The 15,245-nt window shown below is 41.0% G+C and overlaps 1 protein-coding gene across 8 annotated transcripts in view; it reads left to right on the plus strand.

The window, feature by feature from the left end:
• Positions 1–11,696, plus strand: part of grin2bb (glutamate receptor, ionotropic, N-methyl D-aspartate 2B, genome duplicate b) — a 105,530-nt gene extending 93,834 nt beyond the window's left edge. For 5 of the 8 annotated variants that reach the window (XM_077570097.1, XM_077570098.1, XM_077570094.1 and 2 more), the window contains 3 exons: positions 1,752–1,939; positions 2,820–3,058; positions 5,855–11,464. In XM_077570097.1, the coding sequence (XP_077426223.1) occupies positions 1,752–1,939; positions 2,820–3,058; positions 5,855–8,218 (2,791 nt within the window). In that variant the 3' untranslated portion in view covers positions 8,219–11,464. Of the gene's footprint in view, positions 1–1,751; positions 1,940–2,819; positions 3,059–5,854; positions 11,465–11,520 lie in introns of those variants that run through there. The other 3 variants (XM_077570099.1, XM_077570100.1, XM_077570101.1) reach the window with 3 other exon arrangements.
• The last annotated feature ends 3,549 nt before the right edge of the window (positions 11,697–15,245 follow it).

The following is a 15,245-nucleotide window of genomic DNA, read 5'->3' on the forward strand; positions in this document are numbered from 1 at the left end:
AGGATGAATGGAGGGGATGAAAGGGAGGAGGGGAAAAAAGAGGTTCTCTAATGATGCAATCATAAGAAAATAGGATGAAGGACGTCGAGGCGGGAGATAGAGAAAGAGCGAGTTTTCTGAACAGTGTGGGTGGGCACAGTAGCAAACTGAAGTTATGGTGACCGCCTCTCAAAACTAACTCATAAGTCGTCCCACGTTTTACATTGAAAATGCAAATACGATGTGACAGTGACCCTCCGTAAGAGATCATGCTAGATTACTGGAGCCCAAAGGCATCATTTGCTAGCAAGTTGGAAAGCATCTCGTCAATGAGCTGTCAAATCACTCCGATTTGTTTTGGTTAGATCAGGAAGGCTCGTGGACGTCATCCTGTGATCACAATGTGCTATTATCAATTAAGTTCAAAACTCCCATTGATGTATAGAAATTCTGTTGTCATATCATCAGTTGATTCAAATAAACTAATAATAAAGAATGAATAGCGGTAACTCATTGATTAATCACCAAAAACTATTGCATTAATCAAGTATTAAAGTAGATTAATCACAAGGTGTGCAGAATTTCACGTTACCTCATGAAAGCTCTCAATATGAAAAGAAAAATGCACTGAGCTGTCGCCAACGTCTTACAAATGCAATTATGCCATCTAGTGGCAGAAAAATGACCAACACAAATCAATATCACACTCGTTTTTGACTCAATTTTATGAATTATTATGAAATCACTGTATCAATGACTAAAAGATGCAGCCATAGCTCTATTAGTTTAACATTTTTTTCCCACTTGTATGTTAACAAGAGAATGAAAACTTATATATAAAAAAATATATATTGTACATTTAGAACAGATACAAATTTTGTGATTAATTGTAAGTTAACTATTGAAGTCATGCGGTTAATTACGATAAAAAATTGTAATCGCCCGACACCCATATTAATCACATTATTGATTTTGACAGCGGGATGGTTACGTTAAAAGTAGTGCATGCATGCATTAAAGTAAAGCATTTAATAAATGTTTGCGTATAACATTCTGAATATTTGGGTCTTTTTTAAATTATGCAAGTAATTAACTATTTTTGAAAAAGAGGAGGATGAGAGCATGCAATGTATCAAAAAATGTGGAAGAAATCCTCATAACATTAAATGTAGAAAGAATTAACACATAACAGGTGCTCTTCAAATTTGGCAGGCAAAAAATGTTGATAAAAATTATTTTTATTTTTATTTTATTTTATTTTATTTTATTTTATTTTATTTTTATTTTTATTTTTATTTTTATTTTTATTTTTATTTTATTTTTATTTTATTTTATTTTAGTGTGATTTAGTGTAAAATGTGATTAATCTGATTTTTGTTTTTGTTTTTAAGTAATCGCTTGACAACTCTAGAATAAACATGCATGTAGACAGACTGAACGAAAAAGTCCTTTGTCCAGAAAATACTAGACAATTTGCAACCCAATAAAAAACTGACCTCTGACCTGTTTTGGCCCACCTAAATTGGGAAATTCTGACTAAAGTTCAGACGACCTCAAGATAATATGCAAATAGACATAGAATTTGAACAGATACGTTTTTACATTGATTTAAAAAGTAGCACATTTGGTTACTAAAACCAAATGAAATGGCCACACCTCTCAGTACAAGAAAATATTGCTTCGAACCAGTCCAGTGTGCACTCCAAAATCATCTACGATTGGGTCCAGCACGACCAGAAAAGATGGACGGTTCTTCTGTTGTTGCTCTGCAGCAAACTGGACGCCTTCATCTACGACGCCGCAGTGCTAAACTACATGGCGGGACGGGATGAGGGCTGCAAGCTGGTCACAATTGGCAGCGGCAAAGTCTTCGCCTCCACTGGTTACGGCATCGCCATCCAGAAAGACTCGGGATGGAAGCGAGCTGTGGACCTCGCCATCCTCATGCTGTTCGGAGACGGTGAGAGGCCTTCCATGATGATATGTTGTCACTTGAGTCAAAATCACTAAATTCAATCGGGTTAAGAAATGTAACCCTTGAAGGCTAACCTGCGGACTACTTTGGGTTTATTGTCATCTGCCTGCTTAGGACAAGTAGACTTAATGGCCATGTGGACTTAATTATCAATCAGTCAATCAATCAATCACCTGGCCTACCACTCACCAAGCAATCTTATTAGTGCTCATGATAAAAATGGGAAAGCCATCTATCAAAAAGTAATCAGTAGCACAGTTCAATTAAAAAAAGAGATCTGGGATTAAACGAGTTAACACCTCTCGGAGATTGACTCATTCGTGCTCATTTGCACAAACAATATTATCGCGCCGGTCAAGCATTGAGGAACAATATTCCCCGCTTGATCTCTCTTTCTCGCTCTCTCTCACACATACCAAAGAAAAAAACAAACCATCGGGGCAAATTCAGCAAATCTCTCTGGACGTGCCCCCCCCCCCCCTCCCTTGAGAGCCCCCAGCGATGTGGAAATAAGATGGACACATTTTCGGGTGGAAATACTTCTCACATGACCATGCAAACTTCCTCCCTGAGGATTGTCAAGTCCCAGCAGGCACTTTTTTTTTTCTCCCCACACAACAAAGAATGATCAGCCTTGCATAAGCAATCCTTAATGAGGATGAACTTCTGTGGGGCGTTCAGTTAAAATAATGCAACGTGACATGAGACCTGAGCTGTTTTTGGCAACAACTAGCCACCCGAGAAAATATGTCCTTTCCCCCCCCCCTCCACTCACACTTTGATGCGGAGTCACCCGAGGCAAACTCCCTCAAGATTTCACATCTCGCTAACTTCCACAAACATACTGTATCTCTGCTTCCTCCAGGTGAGATGGAGGAGTTTGAGGCTTTATGGCTGACAGGTATCTGCCACAACGAGAAGAACGAGGTTATGAGCAGTCAGCTGGATGTGGACAACATGGCGGGGGTCTTCTACATGCTCGGGGCTGCCATGGTTCTGTCACTTATCACCTTCATCTGTGAACATTGGTTCTACTGGCAGCTGCGCTTCTGCTTCATGGGCGTGTGTTCCGGAAAGCCCGGGGCCACCTTCTCTATTAGCAGGGTGAGTGTACATGTGTGTTATTTTGGATTTGACCTCGACCTGGTAGTGAGAGGCCAGCAATGGTTGTGTTGGAGATTACTGACTGTTGGTGAGATGGGACAAGTCACTCAGGGTAAATACAATGACTCACCAGGTTTTACTGCCAGGAATTCATTGAGTTGATAGAACAATCTCAGTACAGCTCTGTTGAGTGTGGTTTCCATATTTTCATCGTAAATAGTCACAAAATATCCCGTACCCTTTGAATTGGCTACCAATTGCAGCACTTTTGTCTCATCACAAAATTGTCTATTTTGGAAAGTTACACATTGTCTTGCTTCAATGATGTCACGCCTAATCAGGACTGACGCTGTCAAACTGAACTCTACCACTTGGTGAGAATATGGTAAAAGTACCACAATCCCAATAGGATACATTTTCCTTTTTTTTTGTGTGTGTATCTTAACCCAATTGAACATCACACTAACACAGAATCCTAATGTTCATGTGACTTCCTGTCTCCATTTCATTGGTAAAATTGAATCAAATGTTGCGAGTGGTTACGTTGACTCGCCATCTACAAATCTCTCTGGTGAACCGCACAAACAAAAACATATGGAAATTAGGCGATCGGGATTTTTCAACGATTTTGAAAAATAGTGATAATCGATAGTAACAAATTAATAATATATCCATTTAGTTACTTTTATAACTAAATCCAACTTAGTCTAATTTTTTTTTTTTTTAAAAACATTCTACAGACCGCTACTATTTACGGGGAAAAGGGACTGGCCCAGCCTATATGAATAGGCGTGAACCCACTTATAATTGACATTATATGAAATCCATGGGAGTAAAAAATAAATAGAACCCCAAAAATTTGTTAAAAAGTACTGAAAAACTTTAAATATAACAACAGCCATCCATATTCTTAACCGCTTGTCAATTATTTAAGAAATTGTAATTGTCGAAATTGAGTGTATGTAGTCTGTTTATACTCACAATACTAAGCCTTAGCATGTAACGCTAACTCACACTAACCGATAACCCTCACCCACCCTAACTCTAACCTTACCACAGATTATATACTCTTTTGTTTACATTGTCCTTTTCCTCATTACAGCCAAATTAATTTTAAAAAAAACGTGGACTAATCCACTCATCTAAGTTTACACTAAGGCAGTACAACGGAAATCTAGCACTAGCATCTAGCATTATTGTTTGGCCTTGGGGGCATGTTTGTGCTGTACTTGGTGCTTTTGCAGTTTTATTATTAAATTCAGATACATGTTTCTTTCTCACAAGAAGTTAGAGAATCCAAGAAAAACTCACGTCTCTATATGAGCCCTACACATATTATTGAATAAAAAAAAACACCACCAGTGCTAAGACAACAGAAGTCCAGGTCATTCTGGTCATGACAGAAATGAACTGTTTATCAAGTAAATATTGAAACAAAATTGACTGATAATGTGACACGTTTGCAGCTAGCGATCTAAAAGTCTGTCACAAGAGTTGAGAGTACTTTACAGTGTTTCTTTGACGAGTCATTTAACAAGGTGTCTTAGTGTTATTGCAGGCTGTTCCGTTCTCCAGAAATAGTCATTTGTGGGGTAATTCATTAGCATAATGTCACCTTTTCGGCGAGACGGTTGTTGCGCGTAAATGTTCTCAGCTCTCATTTGTCAAACAAAAAGCCACCAGTGTTCATCTGTTTGTGTGCAAGCCAAAGTAGTTTTTAATTGTCATTTTGTTTAACACCCACCCACACTGACCTGATAATGGCCGAACAAGTCAGAACTGGCGTTGAGCACTTGAACACTTTCTTTTGTCTGGTTGCCACATGCAGTGTGAAGCCTCAAATCTGCCTTGATTGCTTTTTGAAGTGAGATATTTTTCAAGTATTGCATGGCTAGGTCTTTTATCTATGATTTGATTTTTGACATTTGATAAACATTGTATTGTATTTACAGTCATCTTCATCCATATCTGATTTCATGCTTATGACAAAAATGATAAAGGATGAAAACTAGAATTAGTTGGCAGGAAAAGACCCTGGTGTGCCGGTAGCCTCTATTCTGTTACATTTCAGAGCAGCCATAGTAGCGCTATACGTAGTGAGATCCGATCAAACATTCCCACTGCAGCAGCTGTCGTTCACCCAAGCACCCAGAAGCCGATATAAAAAAAAACACACAAGAAGAATAAAGAAAACTGTGCTGCTGTCAGCTATTCCTGATTGATGTTGACTATACTGTACATCCTGTAGCCTACAATACCTCACTCACAAATGAAATGGCTTTGAGCAAAGATGTTTGGTTCTGACTTGTGGTTTGCCAGCATTTGACAGCTCAGATTTCTCTCCCCAACTATGACTAGTTAACAGGACAATAAAAAAACATTTTCAAACTGTTTGCATGCAGACAACAAATTGTCAAAGGGAAGTTTGCCGGTAAATGTTGTAAGATGCATGCCGGGCCAGTAGTTGGTGACATCCCTTGTTAAGACATCCACATCCAACCGAGTTTTTTATTTTTTTTTATGCAAAAATGGTCCCGGCAGAGCTACCAATTCTTTCTTACACTTGACTTCACTCTCAACTGCTTGCACTTCTTAGGAATTAGGATTTAACCAAGCAGTCATGACAGGCACTTTCATAATCCCTGTCTAAATGATGACGTGTTCGGTACTAGACTCTATTTTCCATACCTTATATTGTTCTCACTTTTCTTCCTTCTCCTTCCACTTCATCTCACTTTCCCTTCCTGCCCTCCCTTCCCTTTACCTGCCTGCTCATCTCCAATTCCAACACTCCAGGGTATCTACAGCTGCATACATGGAGTACAAATTGAGGAAAACAAATCAACCATAGACTCGCCTTCATCAAGCATAAAGAAGAACATGAACAATACCCACTCGAACATCTTGAGGTTGCTCCGCACTGCCAAAGACATGACTGCAGTGCCAGGTATTAATGGCTCGCCGCACGCGGCCCTGGAGTACAACCACGGTGGCCGTGAATCAGCCATCTATGACATTCAGGAGCACCGACGCAGCCTGGTAGGGCATCCGGCAGACTGCAAGTCAGCACCGCCCTACATACAAGAGGACAACATGTTCACTGACTACATCAGCGAGGTGGAGAGGACTTTTGGGAACTTGCCCCTGAAGGACAACAACTTGTACCAGGACGATTACCGGCACCACCACCCAGCCTCGGCTTTGGGTATGTCCGGCCCCCCGCCTAATAGGCCGCGTAGCTTAGGCAGCGCTAGCTCATTGGAAGGGGGCATGTTCGATTGCGAAAGTTTAGGGGGAGGAGTAGCACCCATCTTCACCACCCAGCCCCGCCCCTCCATGACTCACAGGAATACCAATAAGTTCGACCTGATTGCAGGTCACCCCTCTGCGGATTCCAACCAAGTTGGGTTCAAGGGAAGCAATGTGTATGGCAGGTTTTCGTTCAAAGGAGGCGCATCCAGCACGGGGCTCATCGGGGGTCACGAGAGGTACTGCGGGGGCGGGGGAGGCTCAGGGGGTGATGATGGAAACATCCGCTCCGACGTGTCGGATATCTCCACTCACACCGTCACCTACGGCAACCTGGAGGGCAACGCCAAGCGGCATAAACAGTACAGGGACAGCCTGAAAAAGAGGCCGGCCTCTGCCAAGTGCAGACGGGAGCAGGACGAGATAGAGCTGAGCGGCTTCAGGAGGAGACCCCACCACCACACCGTCCACCACCACTTCCCTCACGGGCCCTTGGCACACCGCACCATCTCACCTCCCCTGGAGCGGAAGCGAGGAGGGGGTAACGCTTCGCCTTACTCATTCCGCAAAGACAAAGAGAACTTGAGGGAATTCTACGCGGATCAATTCCGCTCTAAGGAGGGCAAGTGGGAGCAAGAGGGTGGAAGTGGAGGAAGTGGTGTGGGCGTCGGTAGCGGTGGTGGTATCTGTAAAAGCTTAGTTCCCGTGGAAGACTTTCTCAAAGGTAAAAGCAAGAAGCTGGACTCGAAAGGCGGGCTTGGCTCCGTGACGGCCGGTCAGCAGGCCCACACCTGCTGGGAAAAGGGCGTTTCCGGACTGGGAGGAGGCGGCGGCATAGCCGGAGGTGACTGGGAGTGTCGTAACTGCCACAGCGTGTGTCACCACGGCGGAGGTGTAGGCGGCTCGTGCCCAGCTAGTGGAATTGGGGCGAGCGGCGTTCGCCCCAGCTCCGCTAGCTGCAAGCGCTGCGACTCGTGTAAGATTCAGCCGAGCAACCTCTACAACATCAGCGAGGATAACAACGTAGTGTTTGCTGCGGGCAAGAGCAACATGGGAGCAGGCCAAACGCCGACTCAGAGCAGGAAGCTCGGGCCGGGTGGGAGGGTCTTACGGAGGCAGCATTCTTATGACACGTTCGTAGACCTGCAGAGGGAGGGGTCAGGCCGCATGGGAGGGGTCGGCGGAGGCGTCGGGGGTCAGTTTGCCCAGCCCCGAAGCGTGAGCCTTAAAGACAAAGACCGCTACATGGAAGGCCCCAGTCCTTATGCTCAGATGTTTGAGAGGTACGCAGGGGAACGAGAGTCTCCCATGTTTGGCGGGGTAGGCGGAGACCGGGCTAAAGGAGGCTCCTCCTTTAGTTTGTTTCGCGGAGGCGAAGGTGGGTTGCATCGGCGGTCCGTGGGCGAGCGAGACCAAAGAGACAGGGACAGGGCTATGATGGGAGGTGGGAGTGGCGGTGGTGGTGGTAGTGGCAGAGGTGCCGGGACTTACTCCTTGTCTAAATCTCTCTACCCAGATAAGGTGAACCAGAACCCCTTCATCCCAACCTTCGGCGATGACCAGTGTCTTTTACACGGTGCCAAACCGTACTACATGAAAAAGCCACAGACGCAGCAACAGCAGCAGCAGCTACTCAACAACAGCCGAGGAGGAGGGGACTTCCGGGGCTCCATGGGGGCCGCTTCTTATTTGCCTGCGTCGGCCACGGCTGGGGTGATGTCCAATGTGGCCCCCAGGTTCCCCAAAGATCTGTGTCTGGGCGGGGTGGGCGGTCCCATGGGCAACCACCTGGGGGTCAACAAGCTCATGCCTGGCAGCCGGGACACGTTAGGGTTGGGGCAAAGACCCTTCAATGGTGCGAGCAACGGACACGTCTATGAAAAGCTTTCCAGCATAGAGTCGGACGTCTGAAGGGGAGAAGAGAAGCCACAAAGTGGGTGAAGACAAATGAGGAAAACTGGAAAAATACACGGAACAAAAACAACAAAAAAAACAGCGCAGTGCGATGGCCTCTTTGTGCGAAGAGAAGGTGACGACACGAGTGGGTTTCGTTTTCACGCCGCTAATCGCCAACAATCTGGACGATGCGCGACGGCCGCTCAAAGCCGAACGGCAAGTGAGGATTGTGGTGCTGGGAAGGAGGTAGGGAAAGACAGACGGAGGAGGGGGACGTGCCCTGCTCTCTTTATAAGCTCATTGTTCCAAAACAACTTTTTTCTTTCACAACGGTATTACAATCATGAATGAGAAATCAACACTGCTGAAGTAACAGGGTAAATTAACAATAATTGTACCAATAGTGTTAATATTATTACTGAATATTACTCAAGTGTTTCAAGATGATTGGTTTGTTTTCCAATTTTATTTATTCAAGTAGTGTTTGTATGATGTTGATTGTTTCTTAGCTTTCCAACTTCACAGGAGACTTGTGGACCACTTTGAATATTTGGGGGGGGGGGGCTCCTGTCATTTTGGATTCTTCTTTGCAATGAATTATTTCTTCATATTTGATTTATTTATTTACTTTTCAAAAATGTTCAAGTATTGTGACGTGTATGTGACAAAAAGGCATGACTTGCTAAGTACAATGTACTTATTGGCTTACTTTTTTTTTTTACCAAAGTCTTTTTTTCAACTGCTGAAGCCTACATCATCATCATACTGATTTGCCCTTCCATCTCGCACCAAAAGGGTCTCACATTTCCAGCTGGATGTGCCTTAAAGGATTAATGTTAATTTTTCGCCTCCAGACAATTGGTTCCTTAATTTCAGGGCAAAAATCTGCTGGAACTTATCACAAAAGTTGCGTTTTAAAGAAAGTTGTGACGATGGCAAACTTTCAGGCAACACTAAGATGTCAGATGTTTCAAAAAACAAACAGAGAAATGTTGCAGGAGAGGAAGCTTGGATTTTTGCACTCACCCTCCAAAACAATCAAATGGTAGTTATAATTTATGAGCCAGTGTGTCCGAAAAAATAAACATTCCTCTCTGCTGCAAAAACTGACACAGTTATTGACCATGTTTTTCCCATCAAATTAATTTGAGGAGCATAACTGATTGTTGCCAAATAGGCTCCGAGTGAGCAGCTCTGCATGTTCATTTCATTTTATTTATTAAGGCTATAACAAAGCCTACTATTTTGTGGTCACATTTGAGTGAATTAACATAATGAGTAGAACACTCTTTTTGGAACGATAATGTCAACAATTACGTTGAGTCCTAAATGATCAACACAGGAATAACAAATATATGAATGTTATTTTCATAAATTAAATTAAAATCTGAACACCGAGTGCAGCTATAAACTGTTGTTATCTGCAATTTTAAGGCATAGGTTGACATTTTGGTCAAATAAGTTCTTTTCAAGTTACAGGAAAAGAGCAATACTCCAAATATGAATCTAATCCATCTTCCTGAGAAAACTGTAAAGCAGTCTATCCATCTAATTTTTGGGGAATAAATAATACAATCTTGACAAATTAAAGTAGAAGTCAGCCTTAAACATTTATTGACAGTAATATGTTATATGTGACTAAACATGACATTCTGATTAATATTACATTTGTGAAATATGAATTATGAAGCAAAATCCAGCCATTTTTATCCATCTCAGGGGGCGGCCATTTTGCCACTTGTTGCTGACTTAAGATGACATCACAGTTGCTCAGGCAACGACCAATCACTGCTCACCTGTTTTCTGAAGCTGAGCTGTGTGCAACATTGACGTCATCTTCAGTCGGCAGCAAGTGGCAAAATGGCCGCCCCCTGAGATGGATATAAACAGCTGGATTTTGCTACTAAACTCATATTTCACAAACACAGGAGAATATGGAGCATACAATAAAGCAGGGGTGGCCAAGTTTGGTCCTCGAGAGCCCCTATCCAGCCTGTTTTCCATGTCTCCCTCCTTCAGTGCAGCTGAATCTAATGATCAGCTCATCAGCACGCTTTGCAGAAGCCCGATAACGATCCTGATCAGGGACCAGGTGTGTTAGTGGAGAGAAACATGGAAAACAGGCTGGGTAGGGGCTCTCGAGGACCCAACTTGGCCACCCCTGCAATAGAGGGAACGGTTTCCTGTCCACCCCGTTTAAAAATCGAGAGCAACTTTATCAAACTTGGTTCGACAAGTCAGTATGTATGATAATAAGCGTTTGCATGCATACGCTTTTCTTTCTTTCTGCTTTTACAATTTTTGACTTTAAGCCCAACAACTGGGTGTTTTTTCAAAGCTTACCTTTTTCGAGATGTCATTGGTACTGATCGGTGTTAGTGCAGGTGTGTGTGTGTGCGCGCGTGTGCTTGTCCTTGCAAGAGAAAACGCACCAAAATCAAAAGTGAATACTGCCAAGTCACCAAAACATCCAATGATTCACGGTCGGTGTTGGCTTAATGTTCTTGAACAAGTTGGAGGTTTTGCTCACAGTCACTGAAGAAGCCTTTTTCATACTTTTCCTCTTTTTCTCCTTTTTAAAAAAAAAAAACAATCTCAGTACATGATTTCTGTTGTCGTACGTGCCTGAATTTGTACGCTTGATTACCTCTGTGTGTGCGCGACAGCGTGAGTGAGGAATACACACTTCTTTTATATGTACTATACAACTCCATGTAAATAGAAACACTCATGGATTTTTGATATATAAAAAAAAATACTGTATAAATGGCAGAGAAAAAGGTCTATTTGGGATAAATTTTGGATTCGTAGGTGCCCCTTACAAAATTGTTTTGTAACCTCTTCAGGATGTGCAATTGTTTCTAAATGACACGTCTGCTGGGTTTGTTTTGACCTGATCCAAGAGAGACCTCGGGTTTCTGGAGAACGTCGGCACCGACTGCTCCACGCCAAGCACAATGTCGTTCCTCTTTTGTTCCTCTTCAGTTTGGGCCTCAGACGATCAAACACCATCCCAGAGCTGTACAGATTGTGAAAAATGTACATACGACTCCAAATCTTGTTCTCCCTCACTTTTTTTGTATGCAAATGAATTACTTGTGTGAAGAAAGTATTTCAGATTTGATGGAATATTTAGTAATATTTGAACAACGAGATTAAAACACACACAGTTGATGTGCAAATAAGTGCTGAGAAATATTATTCTTCTGTCTCTTTGGAATAAAAGTGTTGAGTATTAATAAAAAAGAAAATTAAATCTCACACATGCTTGTCATCTCATTTCAACATGTCATAACCTTATTTTCTATTGGGTTTAGGTCTGGGGTCTGGACAAAGGACATTTTCTTCTGGTGGAGCCGTTGTTTTGTTGATTTGGATGTGTCTGCAATATCTTGGTTGACAGTAATAAGTAAGTAAAATTTCAGATGTGATATTCAAAACTGCTTTATTGTTTAGATAATACAGTGTCTACTTTGGTTGAACAAAAAAAAAATGGGTGCATCTTAATTTTAGTGCATTTGTCAGCAACTTTTCTAGCTCGGAAATTCTTCTGATTGTCAGAGACATTCATCCATTTGAATTGGAATGAGAGATGAATGTGTTAACATTTAAGCTAAGATGCTAACTGACTGGATGGTTAACATTTAAGCTAAGATGCTAACTGACTGGATGGTTAACATTTAAGCTAAGATGCTAACTGACTGGATGGTTAACATTTAAGCTAAGATGCTAACTGACTGGATGGTTAACATTTAAGCTAAGATGCTAACTGACTGGATGGTTAACATTTAAGCTAAGATGCTAACTGACTGGATGGTTAACATTTAAGCTAAGATGCTAACTGACTGGATGGTTAACATTTAAGCTAAGATGCTAACTGACTGGATGGTTAACATTTAAGCTAAGATGCTAACTGACTGGATGGTTAACATTTAAGCTAAGATGCTAACTGACTGGATGATAACTCCTATTTGGACATTGAAACAACTCCGGGAAGTGTTTTCTCCCAGAAATGAGTAGGGTTACAGGTTTGTTTGTTTTGTTTTTTTCTTTTGCTAGTCATCTAAAGATATAGATAGGAGTTTTTACACCTGAAGAATAAAGTAGGTTTCGGAATTTTTAATGCTACATACGCATAGGATGCTCAGATCAAAGCGCTCCAAAAACACCCCCTTGTTCCTCAGATGTGCTTTCTTCAGAAAACCTTGTCCAGCAACAGGGGATATATAAAGAAGCAGCAGGTTTTAACATGTACCACTGCCTGCCTTCCTTATGTGGGCAGATCTTTACATCTTCTGGCAGCCGACACGCTCACTGAACTAATCCCCTATCGCCAGTTTACATCTTGTTTTTATTTTTTAGAAGTAACAATCCCTCCATCAGCGTCTTATTCTACTCACTTGTTCTCTCCCAACATCATCAGGCCGAGAAGCTCGGCGTGCATTGCAACACATGTAACTACTTCTTGACAATTAACTGTTACCTAGCAACTGGCTCTTTTTCCAAAGATGGCAGTGGAAGGGGTGGAGAGAAAGAGAGATTTAAACAGTATTCCCACAGCATCTTAACTGGATCGGATGCAACAATGCATTGACAATAGCAAAACCAAAATGGAAAGCACAGCCTGATCTTAACGCCCACATGTGGCAGCGTGCACAGGAGAGAGAGGAGGAGGAGGAGGAGGAGGAGGAGAGGGTGCTACGCGAGGGTGCTGCATGTACGGGTTAATACATGAGGAAGTGGAGCATAGAAAGGGTAGATTTTAAAAAGGAAAGAAAGCATAAGAAGGAATGGGCAACAAGTGGGAATGTGGAGATATGAGGAGAAAGGGTTGCCGCGACAACTTTTATGAAGCCTTCAAGCTATAGGAACACAGTCATTATAAATAAATATATATAAAATTATAATTTAAAAAAATTAAATTATATTAATTTACATAGCTGGCAGCCAAAAGTGTTCCAATATATCTAGAAGTTACAGATGCTAAATATTTCTCCAAAATATGATGGTTTAGGAGTGCCGCCATATAGTAAATTGTGGTCATTGGATGCCAAAAAACGATGTGAAGTAAAACAAAAGACTGCTTCTCAAGAAACTGAAGTGACCTTCATTGTTTCAGTTGGGTAGGTATAGTCTTATTACATTTTACTATCATATCTGTTGTGTGTGTTTTTGTTTTTTTAATTTTACAGTCATAACATCAGCTAGCAAATGTTTGCTAGCCACAGTTAGGCTAGTTAAACAAAGTTAGTTTAGTTATTCTAAAAATGGTTATATCATGTTAAGATGGACCAGTAGGTTTTTCTTACAGTATAATAAACCCTGATTGATATTAAATGATAAATTCTTGACTGTTAAAGGAAACAAAACCGTTTCATAGCTAAAATGGCACAGAATGGCTACTCGTAATGACCCAATTATTTGTTTGTTTTGTTGTTGTTTTTACTTTTACAGTCATTTAGGTTTATATACTGTAGTTATTTTGTGTTCATTACATAAAGCTAACTAAGCTAACAATGGTTTGCTAACCACAGTTAGTTAGTTAGTTCACAATCCTATTTTTTAAAATGGTTGCATTTAAAACGTGTTAAAATGGACCAATAGGTTTTTCTTTTTATATAATGAACACTGTTTGATATTAAATGAAAACAAATCTTGACAAAGGAAAAACATTTTGAAGGCTAAAATGGCACCAAATCCAACAGACATGACCCAATTATTGTTAGTAATATCATGCTAAAATGGTATTGCAATCACTATTCATGTCAACATATTTTTTCTCTTCCTAAGGCTAGGGATGAAATGGGCTACCAATGCTGCATTTAAAAAAAAAAGTGAGATCAATGTACGTTACAATCAATGTGGTCAAGACAATGACTGTGCCGAGCGTGGCGTCAAGATCACATCTGATTTTGTTGGAGTGGCCTGGAAGGATCAGCATCCGCAGAATGTGCTGCAGGTAGTTAAACTTGACCGCAGCCAACAACCCAAACTTCGCAGCTGCAAACGCAAGCTAATCCCTGAATATCGTGGTTAGTGGAGGGGACTCTGTCACTGACGGAGCAATTAAGTTGAGGGTTCAGTTAATATAATATATATCAACTTTATATGTGTCTAATTTCCATCACTGCTTCAAAAAATCAGGCTACGTCCACACAGTATGTTTTTTTTTTTGCTTTTTAGCCTGTAATTGACAAGACACATTAACACAAAATAGGTACTCGCTGAATATAGTTTAAAATAGAACATGTATTAAGATAAGATGTCGACATAATTCTTGTTAAGTTATTACACGTGTCTTATTCCAAAACAGTTGAAATAACTCTCATGTAGTACAATGTACTTGCCGCTGTTTGGGATTTAGATCAAAGTAATCGCTGCCACCTTGTGGCCAAATGTGGCACGGCAAAGGCTGCAATCTGGACTCATCGGTTAAATCATGTCTTTTAGGTTTCTTCTTGTATCTAATTTGTTATTTTAGTAGTAGAGTAGGATGCAAAAACAAATACTGAGATGAAAGTTTTGCCCCAAAAATATAATGGCTATATATATTGAGGCAGCTTTGCTAGTTAAATATCACTTTTATTTAATTGTGTTTCTTTAAAGGTTTGTAGCACAATAGTGTAAGTGATTTTTAAAAAAAATGTGATCAATGTTGAAAAAAAAGGAAATCGTGACCAGGCAGTGAAATGGCTTCTTCACTTTTTTTGTAATGTATTTTTGGCCCACCTGTCAATTGCAGGGCTTTTTATCATTTTTTACTTTTTATACATTTTATTTCATTGCGTTTTATTTAATTTTCATTCATCCAATTTGTAAAAGCTTTGACAGGATAGTTAAATGACTTTTTTTTTCTTCTAATGTCCGTGTTACATGTACCACAGCAGCATTAGTAAAACACTTAATATAATTTTGGTTGAATTTATTTACATTGTCACATACAAAAAGCAGTCCGTTAATTACATTGTTGCATATTAATATGCGCAATATGTGTCATAATTGTTCCTTTTAATATGCAGACTCATGGATATGAAAATGAAGT

This window comes from Vanacampus margaritifer, chromosome 7, assembly GCF_051991255.1.
Source record: "Vanacampus margaritifer isolate UIUO_Vmar chromosome 7, RoL_Vmar_1.0, whole genome shotgun sequence".
NCBI lineage: Eukaryota > Metazoa > Chordata > Actinopteri > Syngnathiformes > Syngnathidae > Vanacampus > Vanacampus margaritifer.